Here is a 22,165-nt window from a genome sequence, read left to right as displayed (position 1 = left end):
GAGAGGGGGTTTAGGATACGCGCAGGAGGGAAGCCGGGGATTCCAATGGGTAAAGGGCCATGGTGCCTAGAATGGCTGTACATATGCATAGGGGTATGGGCTCTTACTGGCAGAGCGATACGGTCAATAGTTTTACGGTATTCATGGTGCTCACAGGGAGAGGAGTGGGAGAAGAAGGGAAATGAATGCTGTTTATGTACATCAATTTCTTCAACTTCCACAAATCTGGATGGCTTGTTTTGAAGAAGGGACTGTATTTTGTCTGAGATTAGAAGAGCCATGTCAGAGGAGAAAACTAGAGGAGGGGGAAAAGAAGTCTGGATAGGCGGCGAATAGAGCTCTATAAGATAACCCTGAACCGTGTTGAGAACCCAAGGATCTGTGCTGATAGTTCACCATTTTCACCATAGTTCATTCATCATAAGACCTGAAACTCCCTCTGAGGCGGAAGCCGGAGGTTAGCCACTCGCTCACGCATTTGTTTTGTCTGATTTTAAAAATTGTCAATTGCTTTTAATCACGTAATCCTCACGAGCTCACCTGGTGAAACGCTGCCTCTAGCGCCAGCCAGAGCCCCAGAGCAACTCGGAAAACGCCATCACCGCCAGCGCGGCAAGGTGTAGCCACGCCCCCTGCGAGGCCACGCCCACCCAGGAACCACTATAAAAAAACGCTACATAGCGCAACGAATCGTAAGACCTGAAACTCCCTCTGAGGCGGAAGCCGGAGGTTAGCCACTCGCCCACGCATTTGTTTTGTCTGATTTTAAAAATTGTCAATTGCTTTTAATCACGTAATCCTCACGAGCTCACCTGGTGAAACGCTGCCTCTAGCGCCAGCCAGAGCCCCAGAGCAACTCGGAAAACGCCATCACCGCCAGCGCGGCAAGGTGTAGCCACGCCCCCTGCGAGGCCTTGCCCACCCAGGAACCACTATAAAAAAACGCTACATAGCGCAACGAATCATAAGACCTGAAACTCCCTCTGAGGCGGAAGCCAGAGGTTAGCCACTCGCTCACGCATTTGTTTTGTCTGATTTTAAAAATTGTCAATTGCTTTTAATCACGTAATCCTCACGAGCTCACCTGGTGAAACGCTGCCTCTAGCGCCAGCCAGAGCCCCAGAGCAACTCGGAAAACGCCATCACCGCCAGCGCGGCAAGGTGTAGCCACGCCCCCTGCGAGGCCACGCCCACCCAGGAACCACTATAAAAAAACGCTACATAGCGCAACGAATCATAAGACCTGAAACTCCCTCTGAGGCGGAAGCCGGAGGTTAGCCACTCGCCCACGCATTTGTTTTGTCTGATTTTAAAAATTGTCAATTGCTTTTAATCACGTAATCCTCACGAGCTCACCTGGTGAAACGCTGCCTCTAGCGCCAGCCAGAGCCCCAGAGCAACTCGGAAAACGCCATCACCGCCAGCGCGGCAAGGTGTAGCCACGCCCCCTGCGAGGCCACGCCCACCCAGGATCCACTATAAAAAAACGCTACATAGCGCAACGAATCATAAGACCTGAAACTCCCTCTGAGGCGGAAGCCGGAGGTTAGCCACTCGCTCACGCATTTGTTTTGTCTGATTTTAAAAATTGTCAATTGCTTTTAATCACGTAATCCTCACGAGCTCACCTGGTGAAACGCTGCCTCTAGCGCCAGCCAGAGCCCCAGAGCAACTCGGAAAACGCCATCACCGCCAGCGCGGCAAGGTGTAGCCACGCCCCCTGCGAGGCCACGCCCTCTACCATTCACGACAAATGTGCCGCCCCCACCAGCGCAGCGGACGAGCGCAGCGGGAGCGCCGTTTGCGCGCCGAAGGCGCGCCTAAGGCAAGCCCGTCTGCGCCCGTCCGCGCACGACCGGGCCTAGGGCCAGAACCCCTGCACGAATCCCTTCATCCAACTATAAAGTACTCCCGCAGAGATCTATTGAGCCTCAGACCTCCCCCACCCTCCTGTGGTTACATCCATAATCTCAAGGGACCTTTCACTCGTTGCTCCTTATGCAAACCAGTGCAGCTCTCGCTACCCATTAAACCCAGGAAACCCGCCACCCTCAACCTTGCCTCTCTAAATTGTCGTTCCCTCCCAAAACATGCGACTCAGATTACCGACATCATAGAAGATCAGGGAATTGATATACTCTTCCTCACGGAAACATGGCTTGGCCCTCATTCACAATCTGACATGGTACTTGCAACACCACAGGGCTACTGTATTCAATTCCTACCCCGCCCTCTAGGCAGAGGAGGCGGGGTAGCTATCATTCATCGAGAACACCTCCTCTGCAAAACCCATGACGCACACATTACCGATGCAGAAAGTCTGTATTTTACCATCACACTCAACCCAACCACTTCCCTAACAGGACTTCTCGTTTATCGCCCCCCCGGCACCCCAGGCCCCTTCGCCTGCTCTCTTCTGGACCTAGTCACAACTCAGGCCCACTCCCTATCAAACTATATGATAGTTGGGGACTTGAACATCCATCTAGAAGACCCGGCCGACTCGGTAGCCATTGATTTAATCCATGATCTAGCAGCCTTTGATATCCGCTTACTAAACACCGGAGCCACCCACACCAAGGGCCACCTATTAGACCCTGTGTTTACCAGCTCGCCCTTGATGCTAGCAAAGGAGGCCCTCCCCCTCCCTTGGACAGACCACTTCCTAGTTCCTTTCCAACTACCAGGAACCTTTACGAAAAACCGTACTCCCCCCACCTTCAGTAAGGATAGGACCTGGTCTAGACTCTCCACGGACGATTGGGCTCAGACCCTTGAAAAAAACATCCCTGCTCACGCCGAAGATCCAACTACGGCGGACAGAAGATTCAGGGACTGGATTACAGCCTCCCTAGACCTAGTACTCCCACTCAGAAACAGGGAAGATAAAAACGGCAAACATGGCTCAGCACCATGGTATTCCGCAGACCTAAGAACGCTTCGTAAAAACTGCAAAAGAGCCGAACGACTCTGGAGAAAGACCTGGCAACATGCCAACAAAGAAGCCTACCAGTCTACGGTCAAACTTTACAAAGAGGCCATTAAATCAGCCAAAGCGTCATACTATGACACACGTATACAAGAAGCATCCAATTCAGCTCGTGAATCCTTTTTAATCGTCAAAGAGCTGCTCAAGGTCCCCACCACTTCCCCCTCCAACACCCCCAAAGTTGATAGAAGTAATGAGCTAGCTAACTTCTTCAACGATAAAATCACCCGCATCCTGGCCTCCCTCCCATCCCCCGGCTCCCCTAGCCCCACGGAAAGCCGCACCCCCCTCGAACAGACTGAAAGCACCTGTCGTCCCTTGCTTCAGACTTTCCGACCTGTCACTCCCTTAGAGGTTGAGCGAACCCTAACAAAAATGAAAAGTGGATCCCCTTTGGACCCAGCCCCTATTAGGTTCCTCAAAACCATAGCCTCAGTAATAGTACCAACTATTACGGACATCATTAATTGCTCGCTCACCCACGGAACTGTTCCCGACAGCTGGAAGAGTGCTGTGGTTAAGGCACTCTTAAAAAAACCCCAGCTAGATCCATCGGACTTGTCCAACTATAGACCAATATCCCTACTCCCTGGCATTAGCAAAGTCACCGAGAAACTGGTAAACATCCAACTCTCCCAGTTCCTTGAAACAAATAACCTGCTCCGACAATCCCAAACCGGATTTCGCCCAGGACATGGAACGGACACCGCACTCCTCGCAGTCATTGAAGAGGCAAGGGGCTTACTGGATTCAGGAGGATCAGTGGCAGTGATCCTCCTGGATCTAAGTGCAGCCTTTGACACGGTCAACCACCGTGTCCTTCTGCATAGACTGGCAAATGCAGGACTCACCGGGACAGCAATCAAATGGATTGAATCCTTTCTGACAGGACGCACTTTTCAAGTGTGGGACGACAACCACCACTCATCCACCCTCCCACTCACCAGCGGCGTCCCCCAGGGCTCTTCCCTAAGCCCGACGCTTTTTAATGTCTATATGGCCCCCCTTGAGGACGTGGTAACACCATTTAACATCAAAATGGTGAGTTACGCTGACGACACCCAACTAGTCGTCTCCTTGTCCCAGCTGATTGACCATCCTGAAAACCTGACCAACTGCCTCATAGGTATACACAACTGGATGAACGACTCCTCACTTAAACTGAATGGGACAAAGACAGAAGTAATGCTACTTGGCAACCAATGGACAACCATCCCCCCCACACTTTGGCCCGATGTGTTTGGAGAAATTCCCCCCCCTAAACCTGAAATCAAGACACTCGGGGTGTGGCTTGAGCCACAGCTTACGATGAAAACCCAGGCAACCAAAACCTCGGGCACATGCTTTGGGCTTATGCGCACGACCCGTAAAATCCTGCCCTTACTTCCACCCATGTCCAGAAAGCTCCTTATCCAGGGACTAGTGTTGTCCCGTCTGGACTATAGCAATCTGGTCTACCTAGGAGCCCCCGAGTCTACCATCACGAAACTCCAGCGGACACAGAACGCGGCAGCTCGCATAATTACCAACACCCCCTCCAGATTATCGGCCAAACCAGCCCTCAAATCCCTGCACTGGCTCCCTGTACGCCAAAGGGTGCACTTTAAAGCAATGTGTATAACACATAAGCTCTACAACGGATCTGGTCCAGCGATCCTTAGTAAAATGATCACACCTTACACAGCAACCAGATCACTACGATCTCAAAATGAGAATCTAGTCAGCACCCCCAGATTCAAAAGAGCCCGCACAGGAGGTCGACAATTCTCCGTTCAAGCGGCTAAGGCCTGGAACGCACTCCCTCGCGCCCTCAGACTGGAATCCAACTACCTTGCCTTTCGTAAAAAACTTAAGACCCATCTGTTTCCCAAATAACACCCTTCGGTCACCTTACCTCCTCTCCCCCCCCTCAATAGGATTTCAAGTCACACAGCGCGGGGATGCCCTTGGGTCACCAGGCGCTCTAGAAATCGCCTAAATAAATAAATAAAATAAATGGTAAGAACAGTTTTAGACGACCCCCTACCGGAGGAGGAGGAGAAAGTCTTACCTTGTTGGTCGGAGTTGTTGTTACGGTAGTTCTTCTGCCCTCTGCCTCGGAAACCTCTACCCCACTGAGGGTAGAACTGGGGTTTGTATTCCTGTGAATTGTTGTAGGGAACCCCTGGAGCCTATGTTGTTGTAGGGACGGCCAGAAGAGCGACCCCTGCCTCTGCCCCGACCCCGTCCAAAAACCAGAGGAGCGAAGACTTTCTTTATTGATTGTTGCGCCTTATCTAGAGAAGCAAAAGTTAAGACAAAACAACTGAGGTCATGGATAAGATTCTCTCCGAAAAGGAGTCCATTAGCTTTGGAACCAGGGTGCAAAGGGCAAGATTGGCTATTTTGGGATCCAGTTTAATGAGAAGGCCTTTGCGCAGTTCGTGCGTGATGGCGGCATTGGCATTTCCCAACAAACAAAAAGCACGTTGAGCCCACATGGACACATCCTCCGCTGAGTGGTCAGAACCATCAAGACGGGCTGACTCGGCCATGTAAAAAATGCGTGCTAGTGGACCCACTACGTCCAGATGTTTGTCCTGGCAAGTAGACTAGGCCTTGTCAACTCCCTTCTGCGGATCTTTTCCAAATTTTGATAAGAAGGTAAGTAATGGCTGGTCATTTGCAGGAACAAGAGTAATTTTTTCCGGCAGAGAAGCTTTGGGACACTCAGATTTTAGTCTAGACCTAACAGTGGACTCTAAAGGAAGGTGAAGTCTGGCCGATATATACTCTCCCACATGAGAAGCGGGCAACCATTCAGTAGAATTTGGATGGCGAATGGACGAGGGGTCAAATATAGGGAGCCCTTCAGAGTCAAAAACTGGCTCGAAGGAGAAAGAATCGGACTTGGCTTTTTTACGGGGGGGGGGTTCAGAAAAATAAAAACATTAAATAAATCATCTGCGTCAGGCATATTGTCATCGTCATCCGTGTCCAGAATGGTGGAAATAACCAATTTTTGTTTTAGCGACTCTGCGTGCTTCACTTTCTTTTCGCTTGCCCTCTGTACCAACAAACCCCTCCATCATAGGAGGCCTGGGAGGCACGAAGTCCTTATTCGGATGCGAGGGAGCCTCGCTAGACAACCCAGACGCAGTCTTTGAAGCTCGTATAGAAGCAGAGGAAACCACCTTTCTTTTTCTGCTTTTCCCCGCAGACTGGGCCAGTGCCTTGGACACTAGGCTTATCATGGTATTTTCCATACTCTTAGACATGCGTTTCATGGAGACTTCAACAACGTTTTCTACAGAAGTATTTATAAATTTGTTTAAATCCTTCTTGAAGACTTCGCCCTCTTCAATATCCTAGACTTGCTCTGGAGAGCTGTCTAATTCCATTATGAAAATCCCTAGAAAAAGGGAAGGCATCCGAGGGTTAACAAGGGCTGTGAGGGAGGGACAGGAGGCCAAAAACCACTCCCTGGGGCGTGACTAAGACGAGTAAAGTCTCCCGAAGGCAGAGGGTGTATCCAGGGACAGACAAGGCAGCAGGAAACGCGCTGCGGTGTTGAGAACAGGAAAAAGGCAGCCCTTTGAATAACGGGAGAACGAGGGCACAAACAGACGAGGAATAAACGCTCGCGCCACCAACAAACTCCAAAGGTGAGTGCAGAGCGTAAGCACACCAGCGTGAGCAGAGCGCTAACGGGAGAAAGCACCGAAGCGGCTGACTCTGGGGGTATAGCTGTATAAGCAAGTAAATGGATGTTTGATAGTTGATTTGCATGTGAGTATGTGTGTGAGTAACTGTATGGATGAGTATCGGTGTGTAACAGGATGTATAGGTGTATGACTACATATAATGAGTGAGTACATGTATGAGTGACTATATAGAACTGTTGGTGAATGAGTGGATGTGCATGTAGATGGTGGAATTACTGAACAGGTTGTTGTAACTGGTATTGGTATCTCCATTCTTTTCAAAATTGTAGTTTCTATTTTTGAATGTATGTATCAAAGGTTATATTATGGTGAGAGGTCTGCCACTCTTTCACAAGGATGATGTCATCAGTGATGTCATCAGTGATCTCATTTGAGATGTCATCAGTGATGTCTTGAGTGATGTCACTGACCATGTCATGAGTGATGTAATATGTGACGTTCTCAGCAGTGCATTGCGGGCACACGAGTTATAGTTAGCTGAACTAACTATAACGGGGGAATTTCAATGGTTTTGTATGAGTGAAATGTCCAGCTAACTATAACATGTGTGAAACCTATGGTTTTTTCAGTGAATTTGCAAGGTTTTTTAAATGCTAATTCCTAAATATAACGTGTGTGAAATCTATGGTTTTTCAGTGAACACACACACACACACGCACGCACACTCACTCCCTCCCTCCCTCCCATGTGCGTAATTTGGTCCTATTTTTTATTGAGTATTTGTAGTCCTATAATAAACCATAAGGTTGAACAAAGAAACTGAGATGGCTATATTGTTACCTGTTATGTATTTAATATATTACACTGTATATCATAGTGGAATTAGCATAAAACATATACAGTTGTATTGGAATATTGAGCAATAAAAACAAAAATAGTCTCTTCATTGCAGGCATTTCCGTAACCTGTGCTCTGATGATACTCCCATGGTGCGCCGAGCAGCAGCTTCTAAGCTGGGAGAATTTGCAAAAGTATTGGAACTGGAACATGTCAAGAGTGAGATCATCCCAATGTTCTCAAACCTTGCATCTGATGAGCAGGTTTGTTTATTATTTATGCTGGTTTTGGAAGGGTGAAGGTAATAAACCCCTTCAAATCCTGTATGCTGTCCACACACAGGGGTTCACTTTTTCCATTTTCAAAGCTGGCTACCATTTACACTGCAAACAGTTTAGTATTTCTTTTCAGGGTTGTGTAGATAATGTGGGATACCGGACTCCGGAACATCAAGTTGAAAATTTGGTGATATTTAGAAATGAACAACCGTGTACTATCCTTATTGTTTATTGAATAAATGTGTCAGTACCTGGAATACCTCTCAAGTTTAGTGTTTTGTAAACACTTCTAACATATCTCATCATGATCATCAAGATCTTTATTTCGGCGCCATATGCCAGAAAAGATACAGGTACATACATTAAAAACATTGTAGTTAAAATGTTAAAATAATAAAACATTAGAACGTATAAAGCCAATACACAGGAATAAGAATAGGACCCGGCCTTTAACATACAAACATTGTCATTGTTATAAAATTGTATTTTGACAATTGTCATACATCTCCAACTAAAAAGTGTCTTCTCTTGAGCCAAAAATCCCCAAATATTTAGCTAAAGCGAAAACTATATGCCCAGACAGATCGGTCTTAAACACCCTATATGCATGCAAGCAGTGGGAGAACCCCAGATCTTTACACACTGGAACAATCCATTTCCTCCTCCTGCGCGTATGCATTGCAAAAAAACAATATGTGCAAATCAGTTTCCTGTTCAGATTTGCAACCTGGGCAATGGGTCGGGGAAGATTCAGCCCATTTACAGGTATACGTCCATATCGGCAAACTGCCATACCTCCATTGAAGATACAGTTTCCTAATGGTAGTTGGCAATATAACATCTAAAACAGTTTCAAACCTGTAGATGTCCTTAGTATTTAAGAATGATATCGTTAAAGTACCTAGGCCTGTTCTTTGCAGATGTGTAGCAAGTTTGCTTTCCCGGTAATGATTAATAAGCTGTTTCTGCGTGACCCGGGAACATGATGACAATGGGTCAGACCATAAAGTGGGTAACCCTAGTTTCCCTAGTTCTGTCTTTATGTATATTAATCGGGGAATTTTCCCAACATTTGGTAGAGTAAGAATTTCTTGGAGTTCTTGCCTATAGTTAACTAGCTCAGGTACAGTCCATATCCTGCGCCAGAATATTAAGGGCCGTAGTCCAATATCTTCGTCAAGGGGTCTCAAGCCCAAGTCCAGTCTCATTGGCAACAGGGGAGTGCTAGGGGGAAGTGATAGGAGATGTCTAATTAATTTATTCTCTATTGCCACTAAATCTTGATTACACGTGTAGCCCCAGAGTTCACTTCCATACATGACAGCACCCCTAGCCTGTGCTCTATAGATCTCTAATGGGGGACCAACCGGCTTAGAGGAAGATTTATTTTTAGTAACTAGCTTGATAATTCCGCCTGCTATTTGAGCCAGTTTTAACTGTGACTTCTCCCTTTGGTGCCCCCACGACATTTTTTCATTTAGAGTAATCCCCAAGTACTCGAAGGTTCGGACCCTCTCTAACCTATTGGCACCAATATACGGATTAGAGCGAGTTTTAGATGGTGGGTTGAAGACCATATATTTTGTCTTCAGTGCATTGATCTCGAGGCCATGATCTTTACAAAATGCCTCGAAACCATTGAGAACTCACTGTAACCCATTTGGCGACTTGGACAGCAGCAGGGTGTCGTCTGCAAACATAATCGCCGGCACCCTGCTGCCTCCGAGTTTAGGGGTGTCCCTATTTTCAACCCCATTCAAGTGGGCGATTACCCCGTTGACATAGAGGCAGAACAGGGTCGGTGCAAGCACACAACCCTGTCTTACCCCCCTGCCAACGGGGAATCTGTTGGACAGTATTCCCTCCCTGCCACATCTGACCTGTGCATAGTTGTCAGTGTGTAGTCTTACAACCATGTTTGAGATGTTGCGGGACCCCCTGGCCGGAGAGCACAGACCAAAGTTTACTACGAGGTACAAGATCAAAAGCTGCTCGTAGGTCAACGAATACAGTGTAGAGGCTGCCACCCTCCAACTGTACCGTTTTCCAGAACAGGGTGGTAAGACGAAAGATTTGATCTATAGTGGATACTTTGTTCCTGAACCCTGCTTGATTGGGGCTCAGGACTGAGTGGTCTAGCATCCATTCTAAGAGGCGATCCAAGATCAGCCTAGCAAAGATCTTTTGGGGGACGTCTATTAGACTGATGGGCCTGTAGTTGACTGGGAGCAGAGGTGAACCCTTCTTGAAAATGGGAACAATCTCTGCCCCCAGCCAAGTAATAGGCACCATCATTCCTCCAAGAATTGCGTTAAATAAGACCTGTAGGTAAGGAACCCAGACAATGGGGTTGTTTTTAAATAGGTCACCAGGGAGTTTATCCAACCCTGGGGCTTTTTCTGCAGCGAGTCTGGCGATGGCTGCCCCAACCTCTGCCAGGGTGAATTTATCCGTTTCAGGAAATGGCGCAGGGGTCATACCTGGTCACCAGAGGGATCTACAGTGACTTGGGCATACAAAGATCTAAAGTGATCCTCCCATGCACTATGTGCAATATTTGCCTCTACTGCCAGAGTGGGTTCGGACGTACACAAGTAGAGTGGTGTGGCTCACTGGTTAGAGGCGGCAGACCCGGAAGCAGAGGTCGACCCAGGACCAGTTCGACCCAGGACCAGGGTTCGATTCCCGATGCGGCAGGGTCTTGGGCCATGGTGAGCGGACTCGATAATTCTCGCCTCGGTGCCTACTCCAACCATGGGTCCCACTCAGCAACTCTGGGCAATAGCTTGCTTAATCTCTACTAACGGCCCCATCAGCGCCGGGGATGCTTGTCTTCACCTTGGAGATGCCCAGGAGGGACCATCTCACAGGGAAAGCCAGGATGGGTTCCCCAGCGGTATACAGCGCTGGGACGCCCCTTTGCTGGGGCAGCTGTGCGCTTTACAAGTATACGACATTTAACATTTTTGATGATCTGCCAGAATTTCCGGGTGTCTCGAAACTTGAGAGCGGCCGTCATGTCTGTCCAGTTGTCTTCATCCCATTCTATCTTGGCATTAGAAATAAGGTATTTATACTCCTTCCTCTTAGCTCTGACCAGTGAAATGTTATCATGTTGCTTCATGGCCTCAAGTAGGTCGGTTTTAGCCTTCCTGCAGGCAGCATTATACCATGAGGCGCGCATCCCCTTCCCTTTCTTTGCCCTCTGCATAGGATTCAGCACCTCAGCTAGGTTACTACACTACTCCAAATTAATTGAACCAAGATCTCTGTGGCTCTCCTCTGATGGGAGTTGGTGAATGAGTTTCAACTTTTTGCAAGACTGGAACAGTCATTGCATAGAGCCTCTGGAGATCCATAGGACTTCCTACAGTTTTAGACCATCGGACTCTGCGCCGGTTACTAGATAAAATCATGCTCGGGTTCATGGGGTCATCACCTCCCTGCGTAGAAAATGTAACACCGGGGACGGAAATTTTTAGGCTCAACGCGTTATGGTCGCTATCATCATGCGGGAAAACCTTAAAATCTACAATTCTGGCCCATTCAGACGTTTCCACCAGTATATAATCCAGGCGGGAATTGTGCCCTGGTTTGTTGAAGGTGGGTTTAGGGGAATATCTCCACTAACCCAGCCATTACAGGCCCTTGGAGAACATATCTGCTAGTTCTCTCTGCAATGTCCTTAGAACCCAATTGCCTTACCCACTAACTACTTTCTCCCTAGCAATTGAGTCGAACCTTGGAAATTCTGATTCAGTGATAGTAGTTTGGGAATTCTTGGATAACAAGTCTGCGAGCTCTGAGGATACAGCTTGTTTCGCAAGAAAATATAGTCCACTGCGAGTCCTGCACCTCTGAAAGGCTGGCCGTCTCATTGTAGTGTACAGCACTGGCACAAGATGTGTATATATGATGTGTGTTCATTCTTGCTGTAATGTCAAGTGTAGGGCACAAATAAACATTTAAGTAAATGGATACAGCAGAGTTCAATCCAACACGATTCCTGTAGTGTTTAGTTAAACACTGCCATTTGCGTGTGAAAAAATACTTGTAAATATAACAACTAACATATTAGTTTCAATGTGTCTGGTTTCATATTTTAATAAAAAAGTATGTGGGATCCATTATGAGATTGTTGTCTTTGATTCCTTTTGGCATGACCTCTGTTGACGTACTACACAAGCAGGAGCCTAGTAAAAATCATTTTTAAAAGGCCACTTCTTGCAAGTTTAGCTCTAAATTCTAAACTGTTTGCATTTTTAATCCTTCAGGACTCTGTGCGCTTATTAGCAGTCGAAGCTTGCGTCAATATTGCACAGCTACTTCCTCAGGAGGACTTGGAATCTTTAGTGATGCCTACATTACGGCAAGCAACGGAGGACAAGTCTTGGCGTGTGCGATACATGGTGGCAGACAAGTTCACTGAGGTGATGATTTTATTTGGAACAGCTGCGTTGTATCAGTTTCTACTTTAGTTGTGGTACCACATTCTTGGGTTTGGTATAATTTACAGTACAGAGCTAAGAGCTGTAAATTATATACATTTATTTGTCTTGGGTGATCTGAATGACATTAGATCAACTACTTGCATAGGTCACGCCTTTGCGTAAGGATTGCCTCATAATAATTATTTCTGTGTAAAGTTGTCCTCCTTTTACATTGATTTTAAGTATTTTGAAAATGTACATTTCAAAATTGCGCACGTTTTTAATTGGATGTGCACATGATATTCTATATTTTATAACTGTTGTTGGCCTTCTGCATATTTTGGATCCTGTGGATTTTCAGTCAATGTACATAATAGGCTTGAATGTCTGCTGCATTTTATGTACATGTGCTTTTTAATTTTCAACTACTATTAGAAAAGTTTCAATATTCTGGGCATGATATGTGTAACTCCATTCATATACAACATAATTGTGGAGATAAATCATTCCAAGGTAGTCGTTTTGATTACCTAGAATTGGATGAGATGCACTTGTGTTCAAAATCTTCTGTGGCTGTGCAGATGGTGAAGGAGAACTTTTTAAGTAAATCGTGTTTGGCCAGTACTTCACCTAAACCTGAAAATGTGAAGGCTGCAGCCTTCAAGGCAGAGAAAGATGTTGCCTGCTTATTCTTAACTTCTGGGAAACTGAGGTAGTGTCACTGGTTTTACGTTATGGATTTTATTTCTATTTAGTTAGTTGCATGATTTATTATATTTTTGAGGGGTACGAAATTATTCAAATTATATTAACCTAATCAAGGAGATACATGCATACACAGAGCGCTGGTTAAATCAGTTTCAGTTGAAAAGCTGTGTTTGGGTTTGGTATTCTTAATGACTTTGGCACCGTTAAACTAATATTAAGTAAACTATATGAAAGTGATATAAGAGTTGGCAGTGGCGTAACATAGGTTCCGTCAGCTCCTGCAGTGCGGAGGTCGGTGTCTTCCAGGCCCCCAACCCTCCCCCCAAGCATAGTACCTGGCCTGAGAGCTCCTGATTCAGACCGGAGAGGGGCCCCTCCATGTACCTAGCAGGGGGCTCAAGTTTCGTTATCCCAGTGGGAGTTGGGCTTAGTATGGCAGGTTTCCTGCAGATCTGTCAAGCTGGGGCATTAAAATAATTCCCACTGGAATCTTTGCTCTCTGCTACTGGACAAAAAAAACTGAACGGTGTAAGAAATGTGATTGTTTGGGTTGGGTGACTGCCCACCCCAGGGAGTAATTACAGCCCCTGTCAGGGAGAACCCTCAAAGGCACTAAATTAACCTGAGCGGAACCCCCTGTTAGATGTGGCACAGAGCAGACAGTCTTAATTTAAGGTGACGTGTAAAATATGCAGTGCCAAAACGGTGATAAAGGCAAAATGCATCCCAAAAAAATCCAAAACTGCTTTAGAAAAAATGGAACAGGTAGCAGGTTTAGTAGATTGGGACCTAGGCACAATTTCAGGTTGGCCTTGATGGAATCAGATACACCAACCTGGTTCTTCCCGCTCAATGATTTTGCCTTCTGACTTTAGCATTTTAATTCTCAATCCACCAGAAAACTACACTTCTAGAGCCCGTAGTACATCCGAAGAGACAATTCTGTTTGCTCCTTGGAGGCATTTCACTTCTTTTTGCATTCCTATTTAAGGCTATTCACTGGCTGGGATTCTGCTGTAGAGCTAATACAAATTGACCACAAGGAACTTCACATAATAACAAGCATTGAAAATGCAAAAGGTCTTGCCTTAGAGTAAGTTAAAACCATTTGCTTTGCTAATGGTATTGTATGGCAAAGCAAATGGCTTTAACTTAATAAAAGGCATATTGCATTTTTAATGCTTGTTCCACTTGTCACATGAAAACTTAGTAACAAAGTCCGTAGGGAAGTGGAACTTTTAATTATGTATGTCAGTTTGAGATATACGTTTTCTATGATAAAGCATTCAGTCGATAATGGCTACACAACACTAAATATTGTGGTAGCAAAATGATGGTCAAGGCCATGGTTTGATTTCTTTTGACTACTACGTGCTGGATGTGTTTTTCAGTTATAACCACTAGATACAGTTAAAATGCCACAAAGTAAGCAAACTATTTTCACATTGATTTGCAAACATAATGCAGTACATATTGGTTAAACATCTTTGAGGAGTAATCTGGCTTTCCTTGGCTGCAAAGACAGGTTGATTCAAAATACGTAATTGCTTAGTTTTTGTATCAGTCTTTAGCAAGAACAAAGGTACCTCATCGAATAATTTACAGTCCTGCTTTCTGGGGGAAACTGTAGATGGAAATTTTGAAGGAGACTATATGAGATAGGAATGAGCATTGTGAATGTGCCCCTTATAATTATTCCCATTTCCAATTCTTTTACATAAATAGAATCGTAGTCCATCTCAACTATTTAAGTAAGAGTCCCTCGCAGATTCTGTTCGGCTGTAAGGTGCAAATGAAACATGGGCAGAGTTGTGCAGAATCATGTCTACCAGAACAGGGTTCTTCAAATCGTACTTTACAAAATACAGTTATCAGGGGGTTGAGCAAGCATACTTACATTTCATAAGTGTAATCTCGCAATGCAAATACTTCAGTGGCATAACAAGTAAAAAGTATTTCCAAATAAAACAAACTGGCAACATAAATTAAGCAGAAATAATCCCAAGGGGGCTTAAGTGAAGTGCGGGGCACTGACAGTCAAGCACAGGAGGATGCAGGGCTCCGTGCGGGGATTAGGGAACCGTGTTGGAGGATGAGGGTAATATATTTTGCGCTAACATGTAGGGGTGGGGCTAAGTACAGTTAAGATCATGAACAAGGTGGTAGGTGGGGCTATGCACAAAGGGCTAGATTAAGAACAGAGTATCTGGGGTTTAGCACAAGGGTTAGCACATACAAGGAGAGTGAATAAAGCAATAAACTGGGTGCAGGTATACACGAGCTGGTGCTATATGCAGACCTCGGGCATGACGACAGCTCATCAATACATTCCCTCCCCGCCTGTTCCCATCAATACATTGAAACAACAAAAAGTACCAGAGGGTCTGAAACCAAACACAGCTCAAAGGTGTACGCTAACCGCCTGATCAACCACAGTCCCCTAATCACCCAGGGGTCAAAAATGATTCGACACAAAAGGCTCTCAAGGGATGAGGAAAATACCCATCAGTCACCATACGGATCCGCCCTTCATCATTTGGGATTTTATCCGGACCACCCGTCCGAGAAAATCAGTGCCACAATCAAAGGATGACCTGGTGGTAAGGAGGTCCCTTAGGTGGTTATTAATTACAGTGTGGTCTACCACTCGATCTTAATGAGTGGAAAAAGACATGGGACTGGGGCGTGCAGTGCATATAAATGTGAGTGAGAAAGAAACCAAGACAAAAAAGTGTATTAAAATTGGTCAAAAGAGCACGGAACGATATTTATTCTGTGTATGCTCTCAATACCAAGGTTAAAAATATATATAACCTTAGGCAGTCAAGTTAGGTAGACTGTCTGAGGTAGGGTCGGTCGACATGTTTCAGCAAACATGGACTATTACGTCCTTGCTTTCATCAGGACCAGGACTTTGATGCTAGTGCTACTGCACAACGTGAATAAATCATCAAGTGAAAAAGTGACAAAAGGAAAAAAGAAGAAGAAACAAGTGCATAAAGTCACCTGTATAGTCCAAATGCCATTACAGTTAGTGCCGTTCACTGTGGAGAAAATAAAGGAAGTGAGTGTCAGGTTAGGCTATCTGTATCCTATGAGCTATAGAGTAAGTCCATCATCTATGGATCAATATGAAATCACACTGAAAAGATGTTGACATATGTACTCTTATTATGAGTCAGTTGTCATCCATTCGGAAATACATATTATTATCCAAACGACATATAGTTCTTACCTTAATCTGTAAGGTAGACTTGCCTCACCCCACCTGGCAGCGGCTCAGGGGAAAATGAAGCACCGCTCTAAAAAACATGTGAAGCACATGTAAAACATAGTGTGCACAACAGTATACAAACGCCTCTCTACCATCAATGACCGGGAATCAGCGAGATTCGCATTGATCTCTAATGCTGCCGTTCCCAAGTGTGAAGGAGAAACGCCTCCCTTGTGTGAGACGTACTCGTTTGAGAACGGAGCATGACCGCGAGTAATCAGGGGGGGAGCAGCTCGTCTTACCTCTCCGTCGGTACTCCGTGGCCGGCGTCCTAGCCGACTGGGGAGGTACCGGAAGGCAAGATCGAAGCTGTATTTCAAACGCGCTGCCATTGGTGGACAGATCACGTGGTACGTACGGACGTGTGTTCTTATTGGTTCCGCTCGCGTCTAAAATATTACAAGCATGCCCATTGGTGGTCCCAGAGTAAACCAGTAATATGATAGGTAGAATGGCGGCCAAGCTGGGCGAGGTCTAATTGTATATGTCGGTTGTCAAGGAAACTGAGGTGACAGTGTAAATGAATGCGATATCAGACGCATATGTACGAGGCAAAGTTGTAAACAGATTAAGAAGACAGCACGTGTTTCATCTTCAGAGTACAGCCTCGTGACATGTGCTGTCATGAAATACACAGTAGGTGTGTATTGAAAGGGATTACATCTGAAAGAAATATTGACCAATGTAGACCTAGGTGATTTGCACAGTAAATCCATGCGCTCATGCACTATTTGGTTAAAGTAGACATGGTGTGACTGTCCACGTGGTGGGCAAGAGACCACGATGGGGTGGTGTATATTAGTCAAAGGAAAACTGTGCGAAAGACCAGAAAGGTTCAGTAATGACAAATTCATATAGTTGGTAATATCTCAGTTTAGAGAATACATTGAAATATGACAGACTACAGGGTGGACCATGGGATTTCATCATTCAGACCCTCATGATGTGTATTAAATTTTAGTACCCATCTTTGTTCTTTAATCAATAGGTACTTAGCCACATCTGCTGTGTGTGATGGAATGAAGGGTTGTTCCAGGACAGTCCAATGAAATTCCGTAGCTAGATGTTTTGCTTCCAGGAAGTGGGTGGTTAGTTTCGTGGCCTGTCTAGCACATCGAATGGTGCTTTTGTGTTCCGATATTCTTATTCGGACTTTCCTTGTGGTCATACCCACATACTTATATCCACAGGGGCAGGATATCAGATAGATCAGACGGTCACTATTGCAGTTGGTAAACTTCGTCTGCTTCCAAGGTCTTGATGTGCCAATATCAATTTCGAGCGATTTTGTCGTCTGCGCACACACTTGACAATTCCCGCAGGGGTGATGTCCCTGAACTGGAGGGAGGTTCCATAGCGAACCTACAGCTCTTGGTTGGTCTTCAAGTAGTCTGGTGTGCACCAGTCTGTCTTTCAGGTTGGGACCCCTTTTGAAGGAGACTAGGGGACGTGGAAGGGTCAAACGTCCCGAATTCAGAATCGGCCAGTGTTTCCGAACCATACTCTGGATTTTGTTGCAGAGATTCCCAAAAGTATGAACAAAAGTTAGTCGATCCAGTGTAGTCTTAGGGGGTCTGGGTTCCAACAGAGCTTGCCGGTTATTGTTCATTGCTCGTTTCATGGATTGTTGGACTAGTCTGGGGGGGCAACCAGTTGAGTACTCAAGATGCTGGAGTGTTTCTTAAATGCCGTGGCTGTTGAACAGTTTCTCTGAACCCGTAAAAACTGGCCAAAAGGAAGATTCTCCTTCAGAGATTTCGGATGGTGGCTATCAAACAGTAATAGTGAATTTCTGGAGGTGGGTTTTCTATAGAGCTCTGTTTGTAAGCCCTCTGGTTTCGCAATGATTAATAGGTCGAGAAAAGCCAGTTCTTGATGACCTATTTCAATGGTGAACTTCAAATGATTGTTTCTGCTGCTGAGCCAACTCAGGAATTCGATGCATTTTTCTTTTGTCCCTCTCCAAGTTACAAAAATGTCATCGATATACCTTTTCCAGGTCCTCAGGTTATCGATAAAGGGATTGCGATCATTCAAGATGTGTTCTTGTTCGAATGAGTGAACGTATAAATTCGCCAAGCTGGGAGCATAAACGCTCCCCATTCTGGTTCCAGACGTTTGTAAGTAGACCTGCTCTTCAAATTGAAAGAAGTTCTGTTTCATAGCCAATGTGGCGCAGGCCATTATGAACTGGACTGGTGTAATGCTGTTCAGATCCCTGGAATCCAATAATTGGTGTACAACGTCCAATGTCTCATCCTGAGGGATGGAGGTGTAAAGTGCCTCTACGTCAAAAGAGACCAAGAGGTCGGTATTCATGTTGAACTCGATGTCTGGTATTAGTCTTAACAAATCCGTCGTATCTTTAAGATACGTGGGCATTTCTTGCACCATCGGTCCCAGAAAATGATCCACGAAAGTGGAGAGGGGTTCCAGGGCCGATCCTATCCCCGATATTATGGGGCGTCCTGGGGGTGGTCGCTGTTCTTTATGGACCTTTGGTAAGGTGTAAAAATATGGCATCTTCGGATGTTCTGTGCATAAGTAGTGACCGTCTGATCTATCTGATAACCTGCCCCTGTGGATATAAGTATGTGGGTATGACCACAAGGAAAGTCCGAATAAGAATATCGGAACACAAAAGCACCATTCGATGTGCTAGACAGGCCACGAAACTAACCACCCACTTCCTGGAAGCAAAACATCTAGCTACGGAATTTCATTGGACTGTCCTGGAACAACCCTTCATTCCATCACACACAGCGGATGTGGCTAAGTACCTATTGATTAAAGAGCAAAGATGGGTACTAAAACTTAATACACATCATGAGGGTCTGAATGATGAAATCCCATGGTCCACCCTGTAGTCTGTCATATTTCAATGTATTCTCTAAAGTGAGATATTACCAACTATATGAATTTGTCATTACTGAACCTTTCTGGTCTTTCGCACAGTTTTCCTTTGACTAATATACACCACCCCATCGTGGTCTCTTGCCCACCACGTGGACAGTCACACCATGTCTACTTTAACCAAATAGTGCATGAGCGCATGGATTTACTGTGCAAATCACCTAGGTCTACATTGGTCAATATTTCTTTCAGATGTAATCCCTTTCAATACACACCTACTGTGTATTTCATGACAGCACATGTCACGAGGCTGTACTCTGAAGATGAAACGCGTGCTGTCTTCTTAATCTGTTTACAACTTAACCTCGTACATATGCGTCTGATATCGCATTCATTTACACTGTCACCTCAGTTTCCTTGACAACCGACATATACAATTAGACCTCGCCCAGCTTGGCCGCCATTCTACCTATCATATTACTGGTTTACTCTGGGACCACCAATGGGCATGCTTGTAATATTTTAGACGCGAGCGGAACCAATAAGAACACACGTCCGTACGTACCACGTGATCTGTCCACCAATGGCAGCGCGTTTGAAATACAGCTTCGATCTTGCCTTCCGGTACCTCCCCAGTCGGCTAGGACGCCGGCCACGGAGTACCGACGGAGAGGTAAGACGAGCTGCTCCCCACCTGATTACTCGCGGTCATGCTCCGTTCTCAAACGAGTACGTCTCACACAAGGGAGGCGTTTCTCCTTCACACTTGGGAACGGCAGCATTAGAGATCAATGTGAATCTCGCTGATTCCCGGTCATTGATGGTAGAGAGGTGTTTGTATACTGTTGTGCACACTATGTTTTACATGTGCTTCACATGTTTTTTAGAGCGGTGCTTCATTTTCCCCTGAGCCGCTGCCAGGTGGGGTGAGGCAAGTCTACCTTACAGATTAAGGTAAGAACTATATGTCGTTTGGATAATATGTATTTCCGAATGGATGACAACTGACTCTCTAATAATAAGAGTACATATGTCAACATCTTTTCAGTGTGATTTCATATTGATCCATAGATGATGGACTTCCACTATAGCTCATAGGATACAGATAGCCTAACCTGACACTCACTTCCTTTATTTTCTCCACAGTGAACGGCACTAACTGTAATGGCATTTGGACTATACAGTAGGGGTGGGCGGCCAGCTACGCTCCGTGCACGGAGTGTGCGTAGTGCCGCCTACTCCGCATTTTGCGGAGCTGGCGTAGCCAGGCGGCACTACGCACGCTCCGCAGACGGAGCGTAGCTGGCCGCCACCCGCCTCCCTCCCGCCCTCCCTAAATACTTTAAATTAAAGGAGACAAATAATTTAAAATGCACTTACCTTGCCCGCCGCTGCCCGCCGCGTCCCCGGGGCTGGCTATCTTCCGTCTTCCGTCTTCTTTATTAATGCGCATGCGCGGGCGGCCGCGCATGCGCATTTTCTCGTGAGAAATGCGCGGCCGCCCGCGCATGCGCATTAATAAAGAAGACGGAAGACGGAAGATAGCGAGCCCCGGGGACGCGGCGGGCAGCGGCGGGCAAGGTAAGTGCATTTAAAATTATTTGTCCCCTTTAATTTAAAGTATTTAGGGAGGGCGGGAGGGAGGCGGGTGGCGGGGCTGGCGGCCAGTGGTGTTTGCGGAGTGGGGCTACGCGGAGTGCGGAGGTGGGCGTAGTTTCTCGCCCACTTCGCGTAGCTCCGCGAAGCCCCACTCCGCCAACTCCGCCCAGGGTTACTATACAGGTGACTTTATGCACTTGTTTGTTCTTCTTTTTTCCTTTTGTCACTTTTTCACTTGATGATTTATTCACGTTGTGCAGTAGCACTAACATCAAATTCCTGGTCCTGATGAAAGCAAGGACGTAATAGTCCATGTTTGCTGAAACATGTCGACCGACCCTACCTCAGACAGTCTACCTAACTCGACTGCCTAAGGTTATATATATTTTTAACCTTGGTATTGAGAGCATACACAGAATAAATATTGTTCTGTGCTCTTTTGACCAATTTTAATACACTTTTTTTGTCTTGGTTTCTTTCTCACTCACATTTATATGCACTGCACGCCCCAGTCCCATGTCTTTTTCCACTCATTAAGATCGAGTGGTAGACCACACTGTAATTAATAACCACCTAAGGGACCTCCTTACCACCAGGTCATCCTTTGATTGTGGCACTGATTTTCTCAGACGGGTGGTCCGGATAAAATCCCAAATGATGAAGGGCGGATCCGTATGGTGACTGATGGGTATTTTCCTCATCCCTTGAGAGCCTTTTGTGTCGAATCATTTTTGACCCCTGGGTGATTAGGGGACTGTGGTTGATCAGGCGGTTAGCGTACACCTTTGAGCTGTGTTTGGTTTCAGACCCTCTGGTACTTTTTGTTGTTTCTAGGTTCTTTGGGGATTGTACCCAGAGCAAGGTCTATAAATTTCCCCGAGGTCCTCTTTTACCGTAGTGTTTATTCCCATCAATACATTCCCTCCCGCCTGTTCCCATTCCCGCCCACAACACATGCCTGGGATCCTTGCACCTGGGCAAGAAGATCCCGCTATATAGTCTGCCACCCATCCCTGCTTGTGACACCATGCCAGCAGACATCCTGCACAACAGCCAGGTGTCCCTTGCTTTTTGTCATGAGATTAACTCGGAAATTCACCACTGCACCTACATTTTATATTGGGCAGCAGGAGTTAATGTTTCCAATCATTTGAGCAAAAGTTAGCCTGCTCCTTCGGGAAGGGAGGTGGTTCGGATTTCACAAGCTCATTAAGCTTATGATTGGACATGTGCAGACTTTCTTTGAAACCGATGACAAAGTTCAAACTCTGCACCGTGGAGAAAAGTACAAAATCTAACTGCGCGGGGAGGAGCCCCCATGAGCCTGCACCACCCCTCTCAAAACCCTCCCACCACCTACCACTGAGGTTACCTGGCACTGCATGAGCCAGGACGAAGGCATCTGAGCGCTCCCCACCGGTCCAGCCCCCACTTAACCCCCCCCTCTGTGAGGCAGCCCTAACTAGCTAACTATTTTCTATACAGTCGTTCCATCCTCTTTTTTTGTTCTGTCTTTGGTACTTGTAGTTGTGTGAATATTCGGAATTTCCCCA

At 46.0% G+C, this 22,165-nt stretch overlaps 1 protein-coding gene across 2 annotated transcripts in view; it reads left to right on the top strand.

Annotated features, from left to right (window-relative positions):
* LOC147701127 (uncharacterized) overlaps positions 1-22,165 on the top strand; it is a 208,286-nt gene that overhangs the window by 76,320 nt on the left and 109,801 nt on the right. For both annotated transcript variants that reach the window (XM_086929894.1, XM_086929893.1), the window contains exons 5-6: positions 7,586-7,733; positions 12,023-12,178. In XM_086929894.1, coding sequence (XP_086786020.1) covers positions 7,586-7,733; positions 12,023-12,178 — 304 coding nt within the window. The remainder of the gene's footprint in view (positions 1-7,585; positions 7,734-12,022; positions 12,179-22,165) is intronic.

The sequence above is a fragment of the Lissotriton vulgaris genome, chromosome 7 (assembly GCF_964263255.1).
Source record: "Lissotriton vulgaris chromosome 7, aLisVul1.2, whole genome shotgun sequence".
NCBI classification, from domain to species: domain Eukaryota; kingdom Metazoa; phylum Chordata; class Amphibia; order Caudata; family Salamandridae; genus Lissotriton; species Lissotriton vulgaris.
This window is presented reverse-complemented; position numbering and strand designations above follow the sequence as displayed.